General features: G+C 41.7%; 1 protein-coding gene across 1 annotated transcript in view; it reads left to right on the forward strand.

Moving 5' to 3' along the window:
• Nucleotides 1–292: 292 nt before the first annotated feature.
• The window catches only part of LOC119409024 (alpha-1A adrenergic receptor-like), a 28,814-nt gene continuing 3,615 nt past the window's right edge, over nucleotides 293–25,491 (forward strand). Inside the window, exon 1 of the mRNA XM_037675885.1 lies at nucleotides 293–1,546. Coding sequence (XP_037531813.1) covers nucleotides 592–1,546 — 955 coding nt within the window. The 5' untranslated portion in view covers nucleotides 293–591. The remainder of the gene's footprint in view (nucleotides 1,547–25,491) is intronic.

A 25,491-nucleotide genomic window follows, 5' to 3' on the forward strand; every position in this document is an offset into this window, starting at 1 on the left:
GTGTTTATTTATTTTTTCTAATTTACTTTTAAAACCATGCCAAAAACAAAGCTCCTTTAAACGAGATTTAAACTATGTGGCTGTTTCAGCATGGTTATTGTCCAGTTTCCTCTCACTCCCCTCGTGAGAAAAATATTAAAAATAGGCTCAGTAAAAACTGTGGCTGTCCAAAGTGCCCCCATCTCCTAAAATGAGAACAAAACAAAAAAGCAGGAGCGATGAAAACCAAAGTTTTTCTCCTGAAAAACCCACTGTAGCTCTGTAAGAATCCTGTGCGTTATTTCTGGGGAGTCACGTCTCCGCGCGCTGCGTCATGCGTACTTGCTTTTTTGGGGGGATGTTGGGTCAGTTTGAGGCAGCTCTGTGTGGGAGAGAGGAGGCAGGAGGACTGCTTCCACCCTCAGTTCCTCACTGAGCCCTCAGACAGGAGGACGCAGACTGAGCGGCATGCGTAATGAAAGAACCCCGGGTTTCTTGGAGCGGATCTGACCCAATGCGGACACGAAGCGCACTTGGACCACTTCAATTCGGGTCTTTATTTATAAGTTGCGGACATCTGAAAGCCTGCTATGGAGGACGTCGTAAATCAAAATGAGTTGGAGCACTGACAATGTCACAAACTTGTGGAAAAATGGTTCCTCGGAACTCGACTTCACCAACAGCACCAACAGCAGCAGCCCTGGGAGGAACGACACGAAGGTGGACCTCAGCCGAGCCATCCCGCTCGGGTTGGTGCTGGGGGCTTTCATCGTGTTCGCCATCGCGGGCAACATCCTCGTCATTCTGTCCGTGGTGTGCAACAGACACCTGCGCACCCCGACCAACTACTTCATCATCAACCTGGCAATGGCCGACCTGCTGCTGGGCACCACGGTGCTGCCGGTGTCCGCCACCCTGGAGATCCTAGACCGCTGGGTGTTCGGCAGGATCTTCTGTGACATCTGGGCTGCGCTGGACGTCCTGTGCTGCACCGCGTCCATCATGAGCCTGTGCGTAATCTCCATCGACCGCTACATCGGGGTGAGCCACCCGCTGCAGTACCCGGGGATCGTGACGGAGAGGCGCGCTCTGCTGGCCATGCTGGGGGTCTGGGTGCTGTCCGTGGTCATCTCCATCGGACCCCTGCTCGGATGGAAGCAGCCGCCGTCCCCGGACGACTCGGTGTGCCTGATCACCGAGGAGCCGTTTTACGCGCTCTTCTCCTCCCTCGGCTCCTTTTACATCCCGCTCGCCGTCATCCTGGCGATGTACTGCCGCGTGTACATCGTGGCCAAAAGGACCACCAAGAACCTGGAGGCGGGGGTGATGCGCGAGAGGATGAACACCAGCGAGCTGACCCTCAGGATCCACAAGGGCTCTCAGGTGCAGGAGGACCATCACTCCGGCAGCTCGGGCGCAGGCAAGGGCCGCGCGCACCAGGCGAGAAGCTCCCTCACTGTGAAACTTCTCAAGTTTTCCCGGGAGAAGAAGGCTGCTAAGACTCTGGGAGTTGTAGTGGGCATGTTTATCCTCTGCTGGCTGCCCTTCTTCCTGGCCTTACCCATAGGTAGGTTCTGCGTCCCACAAAGCTACCTTTATTTGTCATTTACATGTTCAACATTTAAACCCTTTATGAAAGATTTGGTATAATAAATGATCACCCCGTGTTTATTGAATTAGTTGCGTCCGTACTGTAAAATCTAACATGTTGGCAGTGAGTGAAAGGGCTGCTCTGGAGTTTTAGGTGAAGTGAACAAACAGAATTTGTTCTTACATCACTTCATGCATGTTGTGAAAACCTTCGATTGATTTTTAGTTACCAGCTGATTAAATTCAGTTGAATAAAATGGTCAGTTGTCTAAACTTTGTTTCTGTAAAGTTGATCAGGGATATTTTACAGATAATTGTTGAATTGTTCAGTCTTCAAATCAGCCTGATTCATAGCGTTTGGTCATTTAAATGAAATTTCAAAAACTGATGCAACAATACTTTAAATCTGAAAGTCTTTTATCCACAAGAAATCATGCATCTTGTTGAAATCAGTTTGTCTTAGAGGATCTTGTCTTGATGCATTCATTATTTTTCAGTTGTTCCAAAATTCACCAAATGTTGTTTGACTGAAAGACACTCCCTGGACATGATGTTCTGTGCGTTAAAACGGGCTCAAATCCAGAAAGAAGCATCACGAAGGATGGAGGGGGAGGGATCAAGTCCAAAACAGAGAGAATGCCAAATATTTGAGCGCTCTTCCCTGACTGATTTTCCACAGATAGCATGAAATTACGATTCAGTTGGTAAAAATAAATTAACCATTTTTGTAGCCAAGACATGTTTAACTTGTAATTTCATCTTATCTGAAATAAATCACCAAAAGTTTATCAAGCTGACACCACACACTGACGAAATCCTGTTTTACAGTACAATAACCCAAATAAATAAAGATATTATGTCAGACAATCTCAACTACTGTGCTATTACGTTTTAAAATCAGTTAATTATCACCCGCTGCCGGAGGAGAAGTTTGTTTGAAGCATGGTTTTGCTTGTGTCTGTGAGTGCATGAGCTTTAGCAAACTGTCTCATAAACCACAAGATACATTTTAATGAAACTCTCAGAAATAAATCGTTGAGCTCATCGCCGTAACTCATTACCTTTTGTTGTCAACCCCATTAAATATGGGTGCCACAGCTAAGTGGCTAAGCTAACACAAAAATAGTTATAACTCAGTCAGTTTTACAGAACACCTCAGGGGTGGTCGTGGCTCGGATTTATATCCGACAAGATGTGTTTTATAAAGCTTTGTCATTAACTAATGGATTCAACTGTGTCTGTTAGCAAAATATCTCATGAACCAATGTACAGATTTTAAAGAAATTCTTATTAAGTGATTTTTATTTTTTTTTACTCTGATTAACTTGTCGTGCCAACCCCATTCAAGATGGCGGCTGCAGCTAAGTGATATTTTCAAACACAACAAAAGCTGTAACAGCTAATTTTACAAACATTGAGCTAATGTTGGTGTGGTAGTAGCTGAGCGTAATCCTCAACAATATAGCATGACATAATTTTTAAGGTTTGATCAAATGACAACAACTAATTTTTTTTTTTTTTAACATAAGATGATCTTGGTCCTAAACTATGGCTGTGGGTGTTAATTTCTTCCCAAAAAAAAAGGTCTTTAAGTGCAACGTTTTATCTTTTGTAATGATTATGAGTAACTATATGTCATTAGTGATAATTGTTACATTTAAATGTATGTATCTGAGGACCCCAACTTGATGTCTTTTGACCTGCAGTGGGTTCTCAACCCCTAAGTTTATAAACGACCAGCTCAGATCATGTATGGGTGGAACTGTGAGAGCCTCATTCACTCCTATGATTGGTCACCATACCTAAACGTGAGTTTACATGTAGTAAAAGGTAAATGGATTGTGTTGTACTTACATAGCGCCTTTCTATCTTGTCAAAATACTCAAAGCACTTTACAATCTGTGTCCTCGTTTACCCATTCATACAGCACTCTACTATATCGATACAAAGAATAATCAGAGCTTTATCGCATTCATACACCGACGGGACACACATCGGAGACAATGAGGGGTTCAGTGTCTTGCCCAGGGACACTTCGCCATGTGACTGCTGGTGGAATCAAACCCCGAACTCTCGCATTGGAGAACGACTGCTCTAACCACTTAGCCACAGCCATCCTAGTAGAGTTTATCATAAACAACTATATTAATGTAGTCACAGACACGCATTTTATTTTATTTTTTTCTTCTTTCGACTGCTCCCCTCCTCAGGGCTCGCCACGTCGGGCTATCTCACACAAAGACTTGGCAATTGTTTTAATGCTGGATGCCCTTCCTGACGCAGCCACAGACCACCAAGCTACCACAGCCCTCCGTATGGAGCCGAGAGCTGCTAGCTAAGGCACCCAGGGGAGCAGATGGGGGTTAAGGGCCTTGCTCAAGGGCCCAGAGTGGAGCAAATGAGGATGGAGAAAGGTGCAGCGGCTTCAAATGTTATCACCCATTGAATGTCCGTTATTAGTTGTTATCATCCCCATAGGTTGCGTTCAGACTGTCCCTCCTACCTCCTAGTAGGTTTAAAGGTACGCTCTTAACAGTGATAATATTCAGCTTCGCCCGTGTCTAAAACTGGAAGCTTGTTTTAGCTTTTTTAAACTATTTTCCTTAACCTAACCTTATACCTGACCCCAATCTTAACCCCTGACCCTTGAGCCTTAACCTAACACTGACCGTATTATCAGCGATAAGAACATACCTTTAAACCTTGGAGGTACAGTCTGAACGCAACTTATGGGGATGATAATAATAACGACCATTTAATGGTTGATAACGTTTGAAGCAGGTGACCAACAGGTGTGGGTGCTTCACCTTTTCCCCACAGATTTTGATGTTGACAGTCCAGGAGTCAAACCAGCGACCTTCCGATCACAGGTGCACCTTCTCTAGCCTCTGCGCCACCACTCCCCCAATCACAGCCACAAGTTTGTTAAATGTTATTCCTCTGACCGCGACTTCTGTTTATATAATCCCTTGATTTGATTCTCATTTTTATTCTACAGACATATTGTTTTCAAACTGTAACATTTACTCCATAACGTCAAAACAAAGCCCAGACTGTAGTTTCCAAACTTTAATACGTGATACAGCACTTGAAGGAATTCTTTGCAGGCTTACCCAAACAAATGCTGTTATCTTTGCAACGTTGTCTCACTTTTCGTTAATCTGTAGGTGGCCTCGCTCGGATCTGATTCAGTTGTCTCCAAAGCCTCGTCGATGCCGCAGAGACTGCACAATGCGACAGACACCAGCAGGCCTGTTTCAGGACCTGCAGAGGAAATTAAACAGTACACTGCAGAGAAATGCCCGTACCGGCACAGCTGCGTGCCGAAAAGGTTAAGAAAACATCTGGTTTATATAGAAACTGCATGAGGCAAAACACACAAGGGCTTATTGTGCTGTCATTTAAATTTTAGATGATCATTTGTCTGATTCCCTGACCTGCTCGGGCCTCTGTCAGCCGATATGAATGTGTGTGTGTGTGTGTGTAGTCATATGGGAGTGTGTTTATGCCTCTGGCTTCAGACTGCAGCTCATCACATCCTCACACATTAGTCCTCGGGGAAGGTGGTGGGGGTAATTTAGCCTGAAGGTATTCTCAGCGAGACACTAAATGTAATGTATCCAAAACAGGAGGGGCCTCTTTATGTAACACTACAGAACAACCTGCCAAGGACCAAGCCCCCCTCCTCCTCCTCAATGCTACGTTTGTCCTTACAGTCTCACGTGCAGAATACTGATAATCTGAAACAAAACATGTTACGGGTTTATTTTATGCGCATTTTAGACGAGAAAGAAAAGCATAAAAGTTCAACAGTCTCCTGACGGAGTGGGCCACAAAATGAAACTGCCATTTGTTTCTTCTCAAAGCAGAACGGTGAAATCCTTCCTTTCTTCAAAGCTCTTTCCAAAGAGGACTTGTTGTTTGAGTGCGTGGTCCCCGGTGTGAGTCTGAGCTGACATTCTTTAAGTCTGATTTGACTGCAGCTCTCGCCTCTTGCTGCTCCCTCGGTGTTCGTTGGCTCTCACCCACAGAGTGGGATTTCCGTTTTCACACTTGTTATTAACCCAGCTCCTTCCACTGCGTGCTGTCTCCGATATGTAACGTGGGAGGTGAGAGGGCTCCGGTCGGTGGTGTGTGTGTGTGTGTGCTGGTTGCAATGCATGGCGTGCCAGGGTTGTGTACGTGAGTGTGTTTGGTCATGTGAGGCTGCAGATGCTTGTCTCTCATCTATCACTGCAGATTTTCACATGAAAGAAGAGCTGCGTTCTTCCTGTCAGACCGACGGTGACCTCAGATCTGTGAGGTCTCAACATCTATAGGCAGCCCTCCTCACCCACACTGAGCTCACCTATCTGGGACAGGTTCTGTAAATATCTTGTTTTGGTGTTGGACTTAATAGAAAGCGAGCATCTATTCCCACACCTCGAGTCATTCGTTAGAACTTTTGAAGCCTTATTTTTCCTTTTCTGCTTTGGACTGGGAACAAATTGAGCTGAACGGACGTCAAGATTACAATCAGTTGTGTGTGTGTTTTTTTTTAATGGTGTCAATCAGTCCTTGATTAAACAACTAAGATGCAAACGCAGTTACTGTGTAGAATTCCACTGTTTTTACAGATAAAATAACTAACCTATTTATGTTCATTCTGATTACATGATGGAAAAAAAATCGGTGATTCAAAATTATTTGTATATTTTCATTTAGACAAGCAGATGAAAAACCTGCAGCGTTCATGAGATAGTTTAGCTCGGTTTAGAACAGTGTTTTAACCTCTCAAGTCTCATATCTGTTAGAATATGCACACACTTAAAACTGAAGGGTTAACAACATTTTTAACTCAGCTCTGGGTCAAGTTCAGACTTTGGGAAGTTTTAACTCAGAGTGAGTTAACCTTTCTACTTAGAAATGGGGGTAAAATGCATAATTTGTTCAAGTACAGCTACTAATTAAGCTACTAAGGGGGCCGAGATGGGGTAGAGGTAGGGCAGCCGACCAGAAAGTTGCAGGTTTGACTTCCAGCCATTCCCACATGTCATGGTGTCTCTGAGCAAGACACCTAATCTCTAACTGCTCCCCAGGCATTTATAGCTGTCCGCTGCTCCACCTGGCTGTATCCCAGGTGTGAAGGGTTCAATGCCTTCCCTAACAGGCTGAGATAAAAAGAAAAACCCAAAATGTTCCTTGTTATAAGTTGGACATCTGTGTACGCAGTCACCAGAACACACTGTACAAGGAGGAGACTTGTTGGTTTTGGGAGAACGTTGACTAAATAGCGAGACGTTGCTGTGAATGATCACACGTCTAACAAGAAGAAACTTCCAAACAGAAAATGTTTAATTTTTTCCGTCTGCAAGACCGAGAAGAAGGATCAAATGTAAAGCTGCTGTGGACACACTGGTATCACTTTACAATAAGGCTCCCCTTAAAGATTTATAATAAATATTTTATAGATACATTATTAATTATTCTATAAACACCTTATAAATCATTAATAACTGCTTATTATGCATTAATTAAGAGTGACAGAGAGACTAAACTGATCAGTTTGTTGCCAAATAGTGAGCCAAATCTGTTCACCTATATATTTCATTTAAAGTTGTTATATTAAACATTTCAGACTAAGTTACAAATACTTATCGTGCTCACAAAGTAGTAAGTATTATAAGTATCTACAACTATAGATACTTATAATGCAGTGTATAAAGTACAATATTATATCCTAAAAAAAATTAAAATGGTACCGACACACTTAGGTCACCATGCAACACGCACACATACGTCTGTTGGGGACATTTTAATCACAGGTAGTTTTTGTTACTTTAAATATATATGCAAAGATTATCTAGAGATCTGGACGTGTCCATTATCTTGAGTGAATATAAACCTGAAATATAAATAACCAAACCATTACATTGTGCTGAAAACAGGGATGGGGGCGAGAGGCGAGAAGACAAAGCATTTTATATAATCATGCTATTTTTTTTTCTCCTGTTAGTTTCTTGAAAGAAGTTTGTATATTTTACATGTTATTTTATGTTTTATCTTAAATTGTTTTTAAGTGGTATTACATAAACTAGACTGTTCAAATTAATCTGAATTGATGGTCTTTGTTTAGTCAATTATCATAAACAGCAGGATGCTGAATATATTGAATATGAACATTTAATGAGAAGCTTTACAGCTGTGAGTTATTAGAAAATAAGTTTTATGTGGACTAGGTGTAGCATCTTCAGCTCAGATTACACCGTCGGGTCATTTAGTCTCCGAACTGCTGGAGTTTACATGGACATTCATATCCTTACATCATTCTTGTATTTGCTTGAAGGAATAAGAGATAAAAAAACAAAATAATCTGCTTCCCTTGTCTATCAGTTTTCCACAACACAACAGTGTTTTCGCCCAACTAAAAATGATGGTTTGACATCGTGTGCCGACTTTTCAGCTAGCCAGCACCAACTAATGCTGTTTTAATTTTCCAAACCGACAGACTAGTGACAAGTAAAACTATTAACAAAGACAGCAGGTCTTTCAAGTTGCTTTTACTGTTTTATCTTTCCTTTTGCATCATAAAGCAGAGATCCGGTCACGTCCGACTTGGTCAACCTCTGGCATAAAATGACAGACTGTGATAACTCATCTCCAATACAACCGGGTCGTTTTGTTTTTTTACCCAATATTTGGTCAACCCAATCCAACCTGACTGTGTAACTTTGTAACGGCCCTTTTATTAGTGAAATAAGTTACGGAGCACAAACGCAGGCACAATGGAGACGGTTTCAGGATAAACTGAGTCTTTAATATGAAAACAAATGCAAACACTGAAACAGCGAGCATGTCAGGATACACACCGGTCGGCAGAGGATCTGATAAAAAATAAAGTATTTGCAGTGGGAGAGTGATGGTAAATGAAAACAGGTCTACAGATGGGAGACAGGTGGTGGAAATGGGGACAACAGAGGACATCTAGAGGCAATAAAAATCAACCCAAACTAATCCTAAACACAATGAAACCTCTAAAAAAGGATTACCTCAAAAACAAAACAAAGAGCCAAAACCATAATAGGTAAAACTAAAGACCTTTTGTGAACAGCCAGCCAAGTTGATGTAACTTATTTAAAGTGGAACACTAGTCACTCCTTTTCATTTACAGTGTCCCTGATGGGGCATAGGATTTTCTTCAGGGCTTTTAGACATAAATACTAAACAAGAACATCTGTATACATGCTTTTCTTTATCAGATCATGAGAGATATATATTTTAGTATTATACAGTATATATGATATGTACATTTTTTTGGTCAAATAACATTTTGCAGCAAAAGCAAATGATGCGTAACATGGCTGCTGTCGCTTTTCTTTACTTTTTACGCTTTGACATTTTCCATTATGAAAATCAGACATAGCTGAACAGAACACCACTTCACATGACTGCATACGAAACAAAAGTTTCTTTTTAATTGACACCAAAATACAAACTGACAACCATTGACCTTTTTACAGTTACTAATGCACATGCTCAAAGTTAGTATTTTACATTGCTTTGTGCTCTAGAATATTAGGCCTTCTTCTGGTTCATTGAAATACACTTGTTCTAAACAATATTCATATCAAACTCTGTTTCAGCTGCTCTGCAATCATTCTGACACCCAGCACATTTTGCTCACAACGTAAAATGCTAATAAAACTAATTTATAAATAAAAATGCATATAAAAATCAATAAAAAAGCAGGTGTAACGAACCAAAACAATGGAGTTAAACACAGACCAGAAATAGCCACAATACTGTTCAAGGGTGTGGTGCCCAATTTTATGCATGCACATTAGTAAATTGTAAAATGATCTGACCTGAGGCAGTCAACTATGGAGCTGCTTAAGGCCTCCACACCAGCAGGTGGTCCCCAAGAGCACTGTGAAACTTAGGTTGACACTTATATTGTCCACCGCCATGAAAGGCAATAATTTAATTGCCTTGGTTTTTATGTGTGTGCTTGAGTTAGTTTTTTTGTTAAGCAAATATCTCATGAACCACTAGACAGATTGTAATTAAACTCTTAGAAAGTAATCAATGGATGTACATCTACAGCTGATTAATTTTGGAGTCAACCCAATTCAAGACGGCCACAAATGATTGGCCTTAGCAAACACAAAGTGGCTGCTCAGAAAATGTTACAGAAGTTCTATCAAACAAAACATATCTTGACCAAGTAAAAATAATGTGTCTTTATCTGATACACTGTTAGAAAAACGAACAAACTGACGTGTTTGTTAAGCAACAGACATTCTGGTGTAATCATGAAATGGTTGTCTGCTGGTTTATTTTAACATTTTTCACCAGTGAACCATAAACAAATATTTGAAATGAATGTACAATTCATATACGATTAAACACAGATAATATTAAGCAGGTTATAGTGGGGCTGAAGTTGGGGTGGGGCGACTCAGCAGAAATGGTGGGGTGGGGAACTCATCAATTTCTGTTTAAGGGCCCCAGAAAACTTTGGACCAGCTTAGGATTGGAGAGTCAACTGAAACTAAAACTCCAAATAGAATCTATTTATTAAACAAAAAAGAATAAATGAGTTGATCAATTCCATTATTTTTAACAAAGAAAAGTAAACTGTATCAAGGTCAAGATCAAGGTCAAGGTGTCTTTATCGTCATTCACATCACATGTGGTACATGAGGTGGAATGAAACTATGTACATAGGGTCCCAGTTACATCCGACAAAAATACAAATTGTAAAGAAAAACAGTTAATAAGATCTAAGATATGAACTAAGAAATACACTAAACTAAGAATGCAACATAATGCTGCTAAATCAACCTAAATAATGTTTCAAACTTAATAAAACGTCATCTGATCTAAGCTGATTCATTTTAGTTGTCCATCCATCCATGAATCCATCCATCCATCCATCCATCATCTTCTGCTTGTTCCAAAGACAAGTCACAAGGGCAGCAGCTTGAGCAGGGAGGCCCGGACATCTCTCTCCACAACCACCTCTTCCAGCTCTTCTTGGATGACTCCAAGGTGTGCCCAGGCCAATCAAAAGACATAGTCCCTCCAGTGTGTCCTGGGTCTTCCCAATAGTCTCTTCCCAGTCAGACATGTCCAAAGCACCTCCCTAGGGAGGTGTCACGGGAACATCCTTACCAGATGCCCGAACCACCTCAACTGACTCCTCTCAATGTGGAGGAGCAGAGGTTCTACTCTGAGTCTCTTCCAGATAACTGAACTTCTCAACCTATCTCTAAGGGAGAGTCCAGCTACCCTGCGGAGGAAACTCACTTCAACCGCCTGTGTCCACAATTTCATTCTTTCAGTCACTACCCAAAATTTGTGGCCATACTTGAGGGTAGGAATGTAGACTGACCAGTAAACAAAGAGCTTTGCTTTACAGCTCGGCTCCTTCTTCACCACAATGGATCAGCACAGAGTCCGCAATAGTGCTGATGCTGCTCCAATCCGACTGTCAATCTCACGCTCCATTCTTCCCTGACTCGTGAAGAAAACTCCAAGATACTTGAACTCCTCCACTTGAGGCAGAAACTCACCCTCGACCTGAAGAGAGCAAACCCCACTTTTCCAACTGAGGACCATTGCCTCAGAATTAGAGGTGCTGATTCTCATCCCAGCTGCTTCACACTTAGCTTCAAACTGCTCCAGTGAGAGCTGAAGATTATAACACAATGATGCCAACAGGACCACATCATCCACAAATATCAGAGGTGGAATCCTGAAGCCACCAAACCAAACTCCTTCTGGCCCCTGCACTGAGAAATTCTGACAATAAAAGTTATGAACAGAATCGGTGACAATGGTCAGCCTTGTCAAAGTCCAACTCTCACCCTTAAGGGGTTCGAATTACTGCCAGCAGTGCAAACCAAACTCTTGAACCACTTGTATAGGGACTGAACAGCCCATAGCAATAGGCCTCCAATCTCATATGCATGGAACAATTTACCCTAAGGAACACGGTTGACCACCTTCTCCAAGTCTACAAAACACATGTAGACTGGATGGGCAAATGACCCCTCGAGGACCCTAGTGAGGGTAACGAGCTGGTCCAGTGTTCCACAGCCAGAACAGAACCTGCATTGTTCCTCCTGGATTTGAGGTTCAACCAACAATCGGACTCACTTCTCCAGTACCCCCGAATACACCTTACCAGGGAGGCTATGGAGAGTGATGCCCTTATAATTGGAGAACACCCTCTGGTCCCCATTTTTGAAGAGGGGGACCACCACTCCAGTCTGCCAATTCAGTGGTACTGCCCCCACTGTCCACACATGTTGCAAAGGTGTGTCAACCAAGACAGCCCCACAACATCCAGAGCCTTAAGGAAATCCGGGTGGATTTCATCCATCCCTGGAACCCTGCTGCTGCAGAGCTTTTTAGTTACTTTGGTGACTTCAGCCACGGTTATGGACAGACCAACCCCAAAGTCACCTGACTCAGTTTCCTCCAAGGAAGACATGTCGGTGGGCTTAAGAAGATCCGAGAAGTATTCCTTCCACCTCCCGACAACATCACTGGTTGAGGTCAACAGCACCTCACCTTCACTAAACACAGTGTTAATAAAGTGCTGCCTCCCTTCCTTCATGGCCTGATGGTTTGCCAGAATCTTCTTAGAGTCGACCAAGGGTCTTTATCCAAAGCCTCACCAAACTCCTCCCACATCCAAGCTTTTGCCTCAGCATCAGCCAAGACTGTGAATAACTTAGCCCTCTCGTACTCCTCAGCTGCCTCTGAAGTTCCATTAGCCAACAAGAACAGATAGGACTCCTTCTTCAACTTGACAGTCTCCCTAACCCAGGGTGTCCACCACAGAGTTTGTGGATGGTCACTGCAAGAAGTACTGACAACCTTTTGGCCACAGCTCAAGGCAGCCACCTCAACAACTGAGGTGTGGAACATGGCCCACTTGAACTCAATGTCCCCCACCTCAGCTGGGATGTGGTTAAATCTCTCCTGGAGGTGTGAGTTGGAGATCTTTCTGACGGGTTCTTCTGCCAGGTGTTCTTAACAGCCCCTCACTACATGTTTGGGTCTATCAAGTCTTTCCAACATCTTCCTCCACTCCTCTCCTCTCTTCACCCGAGTGTCCAAAACAAATGGTCAAAAATCAGATGGCACAACTATGAAGTCAATCATTGATCTATGACCTAGGGCATCCTGGTGCTAAGTGTACTTAGGGACACCCTTATGTTCAAACGTGTTGTTTGTGATGGACAAACTATGACTAGCAGAAGCCCAACAACAGAACACCATTCGGGTTCAGATCAGAGAGGCCATTCCTCCCAATCACGTCCCTCTAAATCACACTGTCATTACCCATGTGGGCATTGAAGTCCCCCAGCAGAATAAAGGAGTCCCCAGCTGGAGCACCTTCCAGCACCTCAGCAAAAGGACTTCAAGAAGGCCTGATACTCTAAACTGCCTTTCGGCATGTAGGTACAAACAACCGTCAGAGCCCGTCCCCCCACCCAAGACACAGGAAAGCTACCCTCTCATCTGCTGGGGAATACTCCAACACACAGGTGCCAAGTCGGGGGGCTAAAAGTAGACCCACACCAGATGGGTGCCTCTCACCATGGGCAACTCTAGAGTGGAATAAAGTCTAGCTTGTCTCAAGGAGATCGGTTCCAGAGCCCATGATGTGCTTTGAGGTGAGCTCAACTATATCTAATCAGTACCTTTCAACCTCACACACAAGCTCAGGCTCCTTCCCTGTCAGAGAGGCAACATTCCATGTCCTAAGAGACAATTTTGGTAAGCCAGGGTCAAAACGCCAAGGCCCCTGCCTTCGGCCACTGCCTTCGGCCACTGCACATGTAATCATGCATCCAACTTGTATGGCCCCTCCTGCAGGTGGTGGGCCCACATGAAGACAAATTCATGTTGCTCGTTCGGGCTGAGCCCGACCGGGCCCCATGGGTAGAGACCTAGTCACTCGTCGACGAGCCCCTCCCTCAGGCCTGGCTCCAGGATGGGGCCCTAATAACCCACGTCGGGGCAAGGGACACTGAGCTCCTTGTTTTATTTTGTCCACAAAAGTCTTCAGAATTCCTTTTAGCTGTCCTGCACCAAAATGGTTAATTCCACTTTAATCTGAGTCCAGCTCATCAGGAGGTTAGACTTTAACTTGGCTGAGTTTTTGAACACCTATAGAATGACATTCTTCTAGAAACCTAAAGGAAGCTGATGCAGTTTAATCAAGTTTTATGATCTTGTTGATTTTGTTCCTCTGGTTACTGTTCAGAAGAGAAGCCTCTCTTTTAGCTTTAGGGTCATGCTGATCCAGCTGTCAACAAGGCAGTTTAAAGAAAAAAAAAGCAGCTTCAACTCCTGCTGACCCACAGATTTTTGTTTTTAATGCTTGTTTTTATATTTTCCAGTCAGAAATCGAGCATCATCTCATCTTTTTTAAAACTCTGGCTGATCCTTTAAAGACCCTGATAGCTTTTTTTAGAGATGTTTAGTGTTTTTCACTTAGTTTCTTTTTTTATTTTCTGTGTTTGGCTCTTATCATTTGGGTCCCTCGGCCAACAAGACTCTCTTTCTCTCTCTCGAGCAATCAGAAGTTGGCAAATTATCTTGACAAGCATGCGAGCACTGTTTTGTATCTTCTATACTTAGTCTTTTCAAGTGTTTTCTTATTTTCTTTTTCATTCGGCCGAGCAAAACTGTCAGTCTATTTTAAACTTTGTTCAGTCCTGGTTAATTGTGTTCACAAATAAACAAGAATTTATTGATAAATTTGGATTTAATTTCCTTTAAACATTTTTATGTAGGAATCTTTTCAAATTGTCCCTTTTAGCAACATACAAAGTATATTTCAGTAGAATTTTGTGTTTTGTTTAATGTTAGTGGAGTTTGGTGAAGAGGTTTCTTAATAAATCTAATTCACTTACTTAGAAACACAATTAACGTCAAGAATTTTTATTGGTTTGAAAAGAATTATTGCTAGAGGCTAAACCTATTGAAGTGTTTGATAGTTAGTATGAAACTATTTTATCTTGAGAACATTGAAAAAATGATTACAGTTATTTTCACATTTTTATGTCAATAACAAAATATGTTGCTTATAAATTTCTTCCACTGTCTGTAGTCTTTTTGGATCAACATTAGGATAAAAAAAAAGCATATCATTTTTTACATTAAAATCTTCAAATAAAATGTTGCAAGATGGTTAAAAGTTTTTGTTTGATAGAAAGTGTAATTTACATAATAAAAAAGGTGCATTTTTCTGTGAACCTTATGTCTATACTTTTTTTGCATATAAAAAACCAATATGATGTATTAATGTCTTATTAAAACAGTTTTTCAATGTTTCTGATTAATTATGACAAAAGGTGGCATCAAGAGAAAGCAACAACTAAGGTCAGTCCAGAAATTAAGGAGGTTCCTCCAACGATTATTTGGAGCAAAAAATAAATTAAAAGCCTGTCTGTTTATGGAGGAATGCATGTCGCCCATTCATGCAATGTTGCTAAATGGTCTGAAATGTGTTAGGGCTCAGAGTATGTGTTAAGGATAATTTTCAGCTAATGCATCCAATTTTAGCTCTATCCATAAACGTAGCTGTGATGTAGCTGTTTTTTGTGCTGGTTAAAGTTCATTAGCTGTGGTGGCCATTTTGAACTGGACTTCAAATGTTCATCAGTGGTAGATCTACATCCAACAGTTACTTTCTGAGAGTTTCGTTCAAATACATCCAGTGGTTTATGAGATATTTTGCTAACACAATAGGCCAGGGCTACTCACCTGGTGGCCTGCGGGCCAGAAGTGCCCCACGTGTGACTCCAGTCCGGCCCACCAATGAGTTCATTTTAAAAAAAAAATTTTTTTTTTAACTGTGTGTGTGTGTGGGGGGGGGGGGGGGGTCTGGGTTTGGGTTCTGTTTGTTGCATTTATGATTCAATGTAACAAAATAAACAAATTTAAAATGTAACAGATCATTGTAATACTTGGTTTATTTGCATAATGACTTTAATCACTGGATGTCCGGCCCCTGAGCTGCTGTCTTTCAGGAACTGTGCCCCCCTGAGCAGTTTAGTTGAATTATAGACAAACAACCACACACCAGCTATGTGGTTTTGTGGTTTTGTGGACTTTTTGTTTACTAGATCTTTTTTGCTGTTTTCATTCTCTGTACTTGATTTTTCAGCATGTTCAGTTTTTTTGTTTTTTTTCTGACCGTGTTTTTTGTTGCCGGTTCAGCCTGGCAGTTTTAGGTCACTGTTTTCCGGCTCATCGTGACCCACAGCCATTCTGCCTTGCCATCCTCCTGTCCACCTGTCAGCAATTTGCAATCAAACCTGCTCCCACGTGCCAATCATGCCTGTCCGTAGATAAAAAGCTCCTTGTTTTCACTTGAGTGCTGTCAGCTCCTTAAACATAACTCCACTGGTTAGCTGGGGAGGGGGGAGTTTAACCTGCCTGGACCCTTGGGTTCTCAACCAACCTTTGCCAAACATTACAAACAAGCCATTAGTGTTTGCCTTCAGTAGCAGAAAATTAGAAAGAAGTACAAGCTTTGTTTTAAAAAAGGGTTTCATACATGATGTAGTGTACTAAAACATTTAATCTAGAGCGGTCGGCTACGCAAAGGTTGAAAGTTTAAGAATGTGTGAAAGATTAATTTCTTATGATTGCTGCATTGAGCACAAACACATCCGCTCATCAATAGTCAAATCCATTTTGGTAATCCCTCCTGACCTCTAAAGAGTTTGTTTTGGACAAACACGTTTGTTCACAAATCGATATGTGTCATCGTGGCTGTATTCACTGACAGAGGTTTATCTGGAGCTCCACCTATAATGGATTACTGTACAGCCACCATCTTTATTACAATAGTTACGGCATTGAAAGCTGTCATATCTGAAATAACACTTTTTAAAAAGAGGTTAATCAATGTGATAACGACTCAGCGGCCGGCCTCATCTTCATTCTCGTGTGCCTCTCAGTGATCCGTCTTGTTATTTTTCTGTCTCACAGCTCAGGCGAAGAGAAACCATCAGTGGGCTGCGTGTGTTGTTTCATCACTCACACATATTCCTGCAGCTCTTTAACACAGAACAAGCACTAGCATCCCCCATAAAGTGGCAGGAGCACTGCGTCCAAATGTGAAACTCAGAAATTCACGTTTTTCTATACGTTCAGAGGATGGTCTTCTTTGCTCCCTGGGTAATTGATGAATTGATGTGACACTTTTTATTTTAAATAATGACCACGGTTTGTGTCAAAGGGATCGAGGAGAAAGGTTGCAGAGCTGGGGGTGGGGGGTGGGGGTGGTGGTGGTGATGGAGGCCCAGGGTCTTTAGGATGTCAAGTCCAATTTCCAAAAATAGCTTTGCACTGATTTTATTGAAAGCCATGCTGGGGCAATAATGGCTCTCAAACCAAGACATATTAATCATATTTATAGGTGTTATGAAACATGTGTGAGTTTGTGTGTGTGTGCGTGTGTGTGCATGTGTGAGTGTGTAGCACAGTTTAGACATTGCTTCTTTCCAATTAGAGAGAATAACAGGATGCCTGGTTTTGTTAAGATGTTCCTGTGTTTCATACTGAGATGTGTGCGTGCTTGTCCTCAGGAAGGAGGTGCGAGCAGTCCTCCTTACAGACGAGCCGAGACCAACACCACCACAAACAAACCCACCCCCACCCCCCGCAGTTGTCTGCTGTATATTTATACTATTGTCTCACAGCCGAACCTCTTCCATCCTCTGATACTATAGACTTTTTTAATATAAACACCTCAGAAAGGGACAGAAATGCTACTTAAACAAACACATGTAAACTGGAGATGTTCCACTGGGTTTCCTTTAGTTCTGTTCTTCTGTGGAGGAGACACGTGAACCGTGGCCCTACTTTTGTTGGAGCTTCAAAATGTTTTTCATTTCATCCTAGGAGGAATAAAAGTCTGTGAGCATGCCACTGAAATGGCTTTTATATCATGTGAAGATTCAGATTGTGCCAGTTTTAAAGTAAGATCATCTCATGCTGAGAAATAAAGTTTTAACTAGTTTCGTTTGATTCAAATTACATTGAGCACAATCTCATGTGAAATTGTGTGGACTCATGAAGTCTGTTATAGCGCTTGGAGTATGGGTTGTGCATGACTGTCACCGACTACCACGTCCAATTTGATCTCAATATTTCTAGATTTGGAAAAAATTATATCAAATTTTCTGTTAGCTAAAATGAATTATATATATACACCATGCCTTGTGAAAGTATTCGGCCCCCTTGAACTTTTCAACCTTTTGCCACATTTCAGGCTTCAAACATAAAGATATAAAATTGTAATTTTTTGTGAAGAATCAACAAGTGGGACACAATCGTGAAGTGGAATGAAATTTATTGGATGTGTCAAACTTTTTTAACAAATAAAAAATTGAAAAGTGGGGCGTGTATTATTGGGCCCCTTTACTTTCAGTGCAGCAAACTCACTCCAGAAGTTCAGTGAGGATCTATGAATGATCCAATGTTGTCCCAAATGACTGATGATGATAAATAGAATCCACTTGTGTGTAATCAAGTCTCCGTATAAATGCACCTGCTCTGTGATAGTCTCAGGGTTCTGTTCAAAGCGCAGAGAGCATCATGAAGACCAAGGAACACACCAAGCAGGTCCGAGATACTGTTGTGGAGAAGTTTAAAGCCGGATTTGGATACGAAAATATTTCCCAAGCTTTAAACATCCCAAGGAGCACTGTGCAAGCAATCATATTGAAATGGAAGGAGTATCAGACCACTGCAAATCTACCAAGACCCGGCCGTCCCTCTAAACTTTCATCTCGAACAAGGAGAAGACTGATCAGAGATGCAGCCAAGAGGTCCATGATCACTCTGGATGAACTGCAGAGATCTACAGCTGAGGTGGGAGAGTCTGTCCATAGGACAACAATCAGTTGTACACTGCACAAATCTGGCCTTTATGGAAGAGTGGCAAGAAGAAAGCCATTTCTCAAAGATATCCATAAAAAGTGTTGTTTAAAGTTTGTCACAAGCACCTGGGAGACACACCAAACATGTGGAAGAAGGTGCTCTGGTCAGATGAAACCAAAATCAAACTGTTTGGCCACAATGCAAAACGATATGTTTGGCATAAAGCAACACAGCTCATCACCCCAAACACACCATCCCCGCTGTCAAACATGGTGGTGGCAGCATCATGGTTTGGGCCTGCTTTTTGTCAGCAGGGACAGGGAAGATGGTCAGAATTGATGGGAAGATGGATGGGGCCAAATACTGGACCATTCTGGAAGAAAACCTGTTCGAGTCTGCAAGAGAACTGAGACTGGGACGGAGATTTATCTTCCAACAAGACAATGATCCAAAACATAAAGACAAATCTACAATGGAATGGTTCACAAATAAACGTATCCAGGTGTTGGAATGGCCAAGTCAAAGTCCAGACCTGAATCCAATCGAGAATCTGTGGAAAGAGCTGAAGACTGCTGTTCACAAACGCTCTCCATCCAACCTCACTGAGCTCGAGCTGTTTTGCAAAGAAGAATGGGCAAGAATTTCAGTCTCTCCTTGTGCAAAACTGATAGAGACAAACCCCAAGAGACTTGCAGCTGGAACTGCAGCAAAAGGCGGCGCTACAAAGTATTAACGCAAGGGGGCCGAATAATATTGCACGTCCCACTTTTCAGTTTTTTATTTGTTAAAAAAGTTTGACACATCCAATAAATTTCATTCCACTTCACAATTGTGTCCCACTTGTTGTTGATTCTTCACAAAAAATTAAAATTTTATATCTTTATGTTTGAAGCCTGAAATGTGGCAAAAGGTTGAAAAGTTCAAGGGGGTCGAATACTTTCGCAAGGCACTGTATATTTAGATATTTATAGATAACAGAGGATGCCATCTCCTCTGTGGTCCGCACTGCTCTCACCCCCCTGGAGCAGAAGGACTCCTACGTCTGTATGCTCTTTGTGGACTTCACATCTGCCTTCAACACCATGATCCCCAAGACCCTGATGGACAAACTACCCACACTAGGACTAATTCCCTCCCTATGCAACTGGGTTCTGGATTTCTTAACAAACAAATCATGATCTGTGTAGATCCACAACTTCTCGTCTTCCACCATAACCCTCAGCACTGGCTCCCCTCAGGGCTGTGTGTTGAGCCCTCTCCTGTTCACTCTGCTCATGTATGATTGTGCAGCTACCCATCCAGGCTGTCACATTGTAAAGTTTGCAGATGATACAGCGGTGGTGGGATGCATCACAAACAATGATGAGTCCAGCTACAGGCAAGAGGTGGAACACCTGGAGAGCTGGTGCAAAGAGAATAACCTTCACATCAATGTGAAAAAGACAAAGGAGATGATTGTGGACTTCAGAAGGAACAAACACACCTACACCTCCCTGAACATAAGAGGATCTGCAGTGGAAGTGGTCTCCAGCCACAAGTACTTGGGTGTGCACCTGAACGACAACCTCAGCTGGAGCAACAACACCACCAGTCTGATCAAGAAAGCTCATCAGAGACTCTACTTCCTCAGGCGGCTGAGAAGAGCTGGTCTGGGAAGCTCAGTCCTCACCTCCTTCTACAGGTGTGCAGTGGAGAGCATCCTGTGCTCCAGCATCAACGTGTGGCATGGAGGCTGCACAGCTGCAAAAAGAAAAGCTTTGCAGAGAGTGGTGAAGGCTGCACAGAAATCTGTTGGAGTCAGTCTCCCCACCATCACAGACATCTACACCTCCAGATGCAGGAAGAGGGCCACCTGCATGATGAAGGACCTCACTCACCCAGCACACACACTTTTTGCCCCGCTCCTCGCAGGAAGGAGGTTGAGGAGCATTAAGTGTAGAACCACTAGACTGAGGAACAGCTTCTACCCTGAGGCTGTTAGACTCATGAATCTCTAACCAGAATAATCACTGTGATGACTCTTTAATTGGACATTTGACACTTTATCTGTGCTGCTGATTTATGACCATAAGCTGCTATAGTCATACCCATCTGCTCACAACAGACTCGTGTTCAGGCTGTTGTTTAATACATCGTATTATTTTACATTATTAATGTTTAGCACATCTTAGATCCTTGTATACTGTTTCTTTTTATATATTTTTTTTGTTGTTGTTGGCTGTAACTGGGACCTTGAGTACACAATTTCGTTCCTCCTCATAAACCACATGTGATCCAAATGACAATAAAGTCACCTTGAACCTTGATATACTGTATGCAGTGATTAAATCTATCCTGTGCTTCATAAGATATTTTACTAAATGAGTTGACTCCAACTGTTAAAGCTAAAGTTTTAACCACTGATCTTACTCAGTCAGTTAGTGTTCAGAGTATTTGTTAGGGATGACCTTTAGCTTCTATCAATGAAAATGTTAGTTCTATAAATGTAAAACTGACTGCGTTATGGCCGGTTTTGTGCTTGATAGGATTGTTTTGCTCAGGCGGCCATCTTGAATGCCATCTTGAACTCCAAACGTTTATCAGTTACAGATGAGATTCTGAGAGTTTCATTAAAACCGAATGAAATGTTTTTTGCTAACACAGCAGACGAATGAAAACAAGCAAAAACATTATTGCCCTTTGTCAGTATAAGTCCTTGTAGATTCAAAATTCTCCACATTAAAAACCCCTGAAAACTGCACAATCGCACCAAATGTTTCAAAATCCTTTCATGTTTGCCACTTTTTTTTTTTTTTCACAGTGATACTGTACAAAACTGTGACACCACCACTGTTTGAGAATCTGTGTAGTGCATAAAAAGTAAAATGAAAATTTTAATATATCATTTAAACAAGTATTTAGACCTTGAAAATGGCAGTCCAGTTGGAAATCATTGCTTGGCATAAGGATCATTTGCAAGGTTTTCTTTTTTTTTTGGTTGAAATGCTAAATGCCCGTTAGGTTGGAATGATGGGAATTGTTGATGTTCATTCATCCAGAGATTATTAACTGAATCCAGGTTCGAACTGTTTCAGTCTTCTTTAAAGTTTTCATAAAAAACATTCCTGTTCTCTCTGTGGTTCAAGTTGTCTCGTAAAAAAGTCAAACTTTTTTCTGAACCTGGTGTTCTGAGCCCTCTGGTAAAACTCTTCATGCTGCTATCCTCTGAATGTTTCTTCTCTCTTGCCTAACTCATTGCCCCTTTTGCAGAAAATCAATCCCACAGCATAATGCGTCCACCCCTGTGTTTAATGAAAGGGATGCTACTAAAGAGCTTTTATTTCAAAGTGACTGATAAAAGTCATTAAACTAAGTCATGACAATCTGTCTTGGGATTAAAGTATCATGCTTTAGTTAGGCCACGCTAATGAAAAAGGCTAATTTTCTACTTGAAGGGTTTTCTCATCTAAAAACTGAGACTGGATCTCATTCAAACTAACTAATGAGTTGTTAGTTATTATCCAACAGTAAGACCTTCTGTTTCTCTAATTAACAAGTTTTCTTTGCCAAAAAGATGGCAACTGAAGTTATTTTGGATAGTTTAATTGCTGCAGAAATTTGTGTTAATCTTTCTTCTGATCTGCACTTAATCAAGGTGTGTTCTTGCAGGACAATTACCTTGATCTCATTGTTCATTTATAGTAAATGGGCTGTACTGATATAGGGTGTTTCTAGCCAAAGCTAATCAAAGCACATTCTATGCCCATGTCTACCCACACATTCTACAGCACTCTTCTGTAGAAATTATCCTAAAGAGTTTAATCAGATGGCACACACACCAAAGGCAATGAGCGGTTCAGTGTCTTGCCCATGGACACCAACATGTCACTGCATAGTGATGGAATCAAACCTCCGACTCTGTCAATGGAGGACAATTGCTCTAACCACTGAGCCACAGCGGTCCCAATTTAGTGTTTGTCTCTTAAGAGCCCTGCATATAATTAGTGTCAGAGTCAGAGAGTCAGAGTTTCTGTATTTGTCGTTAGGTACATGTGGTGGAACGAAAATATGTACACAGGGTCCCAGTTACATCCCACAATAAAATGTAAAAGAAAAACTGTGATAAGATCTAAGATATGAACTAAGAAAAACATCAACTAAAAATATGCTGAGCATCAACAGCATAAAAACATTACATCGAACAGCAGCACTAACATGAGTCTGTGTGAGCACTGAGCAGATGTGCACGCATGAACACATCAACATGAAACAGATCAGCAGCAACATGAAACAGATCAGCAGCATGAAACAGATCAGCAGCATGATGTGATTTTTCACAGTGATTATTCTAGTTAGAGATTCATGAGTCTAACAGCCTCAGGGTAGAAGCTGTTCCTCAGTCTAGTGGTTCTACACTTAATGCTTCTTAACCTCCTTCCTGAGGGGAGCAGAATAAAAAGTGTGTGTGCTGGGTGAGTGGGATCCTTCATGATGCAGGTGACCCTCTTCCTGCATCTGGAGGTGCAGACATCTGTGATGGTGGGAGGCTGACTCCAACAGACTTGTTAATAGAGTGTTGTTAGTGTTTAGGGTATTCTTAGTTTAGCGTATTTCTTAGTTCACATATTTGATCTTATTACTGTTTTTCTTTACAATTTGGACTTTTGTTGGATGTAACTGGAACTCTGTGTAAACAATTTCGTTCCACCACATGTACCGCATATGATGTGAATGACAATAAAGAAACCTTGACCATGATATTCCTTCGAAGCCGAACAGTCAACTCACAGTCACGTAGTTGCGGGAAGTTCATTCTTGCACACGCTTTTCACGGTCCACGAGACACAGACGCAGAGCTGCTGGGAAACTCCTTCCGCTGCATTATACGTTAGTTTGTTTGGAGTCGTACAGCTGAATGTCCAAGCACATTTCCGTATCGACAAACACATCCACAATCTTCTGGCCAATCACACACACACACTCCTGTGAGATAAAGTTCAGCCTGGGTCTTGTGTTCAGAAGGAGCAGGCAAAGCTGCTCTCAGAACTAAATGACGCGATCTTCAGGCCACAACTACATCAATTCAATTCAGTTCAGTTTATTTATAAAGCGCCAAATCACAACAAAGTTGTCTCAGGGCACTTTACAGGAATATTCACATACATAAAAGCCAATTAGTAAAGTTCTCTATCTAAGGAATCCAGCAGACAAGTTGAATCTTGGCTTCGTTGCTGTCTCCCATCCTGAGCAAGCACAGTGGCAACAGTGGAAAGGAAAAGCTCCCTTTTAAAAGGATTTAGCAAAAAGGAAAGTCTTAAGCCTAGTTTTAAAACTGGATAATGTGTCAGCCTCACGGACAGAAACTGGAAGTTGGTTCCACAAGAGAGGAGCCTGATAACTGAAGGATCTTCCTCCCATTCTGTTTTTGTAAATTCTAGGAACCACAAGTAAACATCAGTGAGAGACAATTTTGCAGCTTCAGATGGAGGATGCAGGGAGATTTAGTCTGACTTGCATCATCAACTGTGAAGCCTCTGTTAAAGTGTGCTGTCGGTATAATTGTGTCCAATAAATTCACTTGACAGAAAACTAACCATCTTCTGTCATAAAAATTATTCTGAAGTTCTCTCAGCTCCAACCGAAGGTCGGGGGGTTCTTGTGGATGTAAATTCTTGTGGTATTGTTATCTTGGTAGTTGCATCAGTCCATCCGGCAATTAAATGACTCATGAGACACCCCTGTGGGTCAACAAAGTTCATGCTCGCTGTCCCATCAAGGCAAATAAACAAGAGTTGAAACGCCTTTGACCCTTTTATCATTCAGTCAATATCGAGAAAGTATGTTAAATTAAACTATAAAGTTCTTAAAGAACTACCATTAATCAAAATATTTGCCTTTGATACTAAAAGGAACAATTCAGATATTTTAAAGTGGGGCTCTGTTGAAAAGTTATAACTAATAAATATTTTACTTGTTGTAGATAGGTCTTTGAATGACCTAATTTTTTTAAAACCTCACATCTTTGTTGTGAGACGATGACTAAAGGACCCAATGTACAGACAGGAAAACAGAGTGAATGAAATGAAGCATTTTATTAATGTTTTAAAAATCTGAAAAGCCTTTTTTTATGTCTACTCTGGGAACAAAATGCACACGATGAACAGTGAGCAGGAAGAGGTGATAACTAAGTGAATGCAGCTGAAGCTAATGGGCCCAGTAAGAACACCTGAATAAAAACAAGGAATAAAATAATAAATCACTTTTAACACAATAATACATAAACATAAACAACAAAACACAAAATCCTGATGGGCTTAAAACAACCACAGTCGGGGATAGTGACGTTTTGCATTATGCTTTTATTCCAGTAAAAATGTAACATTCTTACAAGAAGCGCTACAGCTAGTTACTGCTGTTATTTATGATTGCTAATTACCACATAATTCATGTAAATTACCATTTAATGTAAAACTGATGGCAACGTGAATGCTTTAAAAATGTTTTTGTGAACTGCCTTGAGCTCAGAGGTGTTTGAAGATGGCAGCAGTCCACTTGTCTTGGTCCCACTCAGACAAGCCTTTAGCTCATGAATCTAGTCAGAATTAAACTGTTTTTACAAACTGGGGTTGTTCAAAGAGCTATCTAGAGCAGGTAAGATATTAGTTGCTCATAACCCTATCTGAACTATCCTTTGAGCTTACTGGATTTGTCACAACGTCCATCAAAGTTGGTCAGGATCTGCAGCCCTCTAACAAAACCCGACAACCATGTGAAGACAGATCGGGAGAAACTGGGTGAAATTTCCTTCTGCCTCACCCTGCGCTGCGTCCCAATCAAACCATAACTCACACAGTCATGCAGCCACGTCTAAGTGAGTTTCCAGACGGAAAATATAATGTGCAAACACCAGCCGCTTTGAAGAGACCCATTCTTTGGCAGCAAGGGAGGCCAAGACACGTTCAGACATCTTTCTCTGGTTTCATCTCAGTCTGGAGTCCACACACACACACACACACACACACACACACACACACACACACACACACA

The sequence above is a fragment of the Nematolebias whitei genome, chromosome 4, assembly GCF_014905685.2.
Source record: "Nematolebias whitei isolate Nwh7 chromosome 4, NemWhi1, whole genome shotgun sequence".
Taxonomy (NCBI): Eukaryota; Metazoa; Chordata; class Actinopteri; order Cyprinodontiformes; family Rivulidae; genus Nematolebias; species Nematolebias whitei.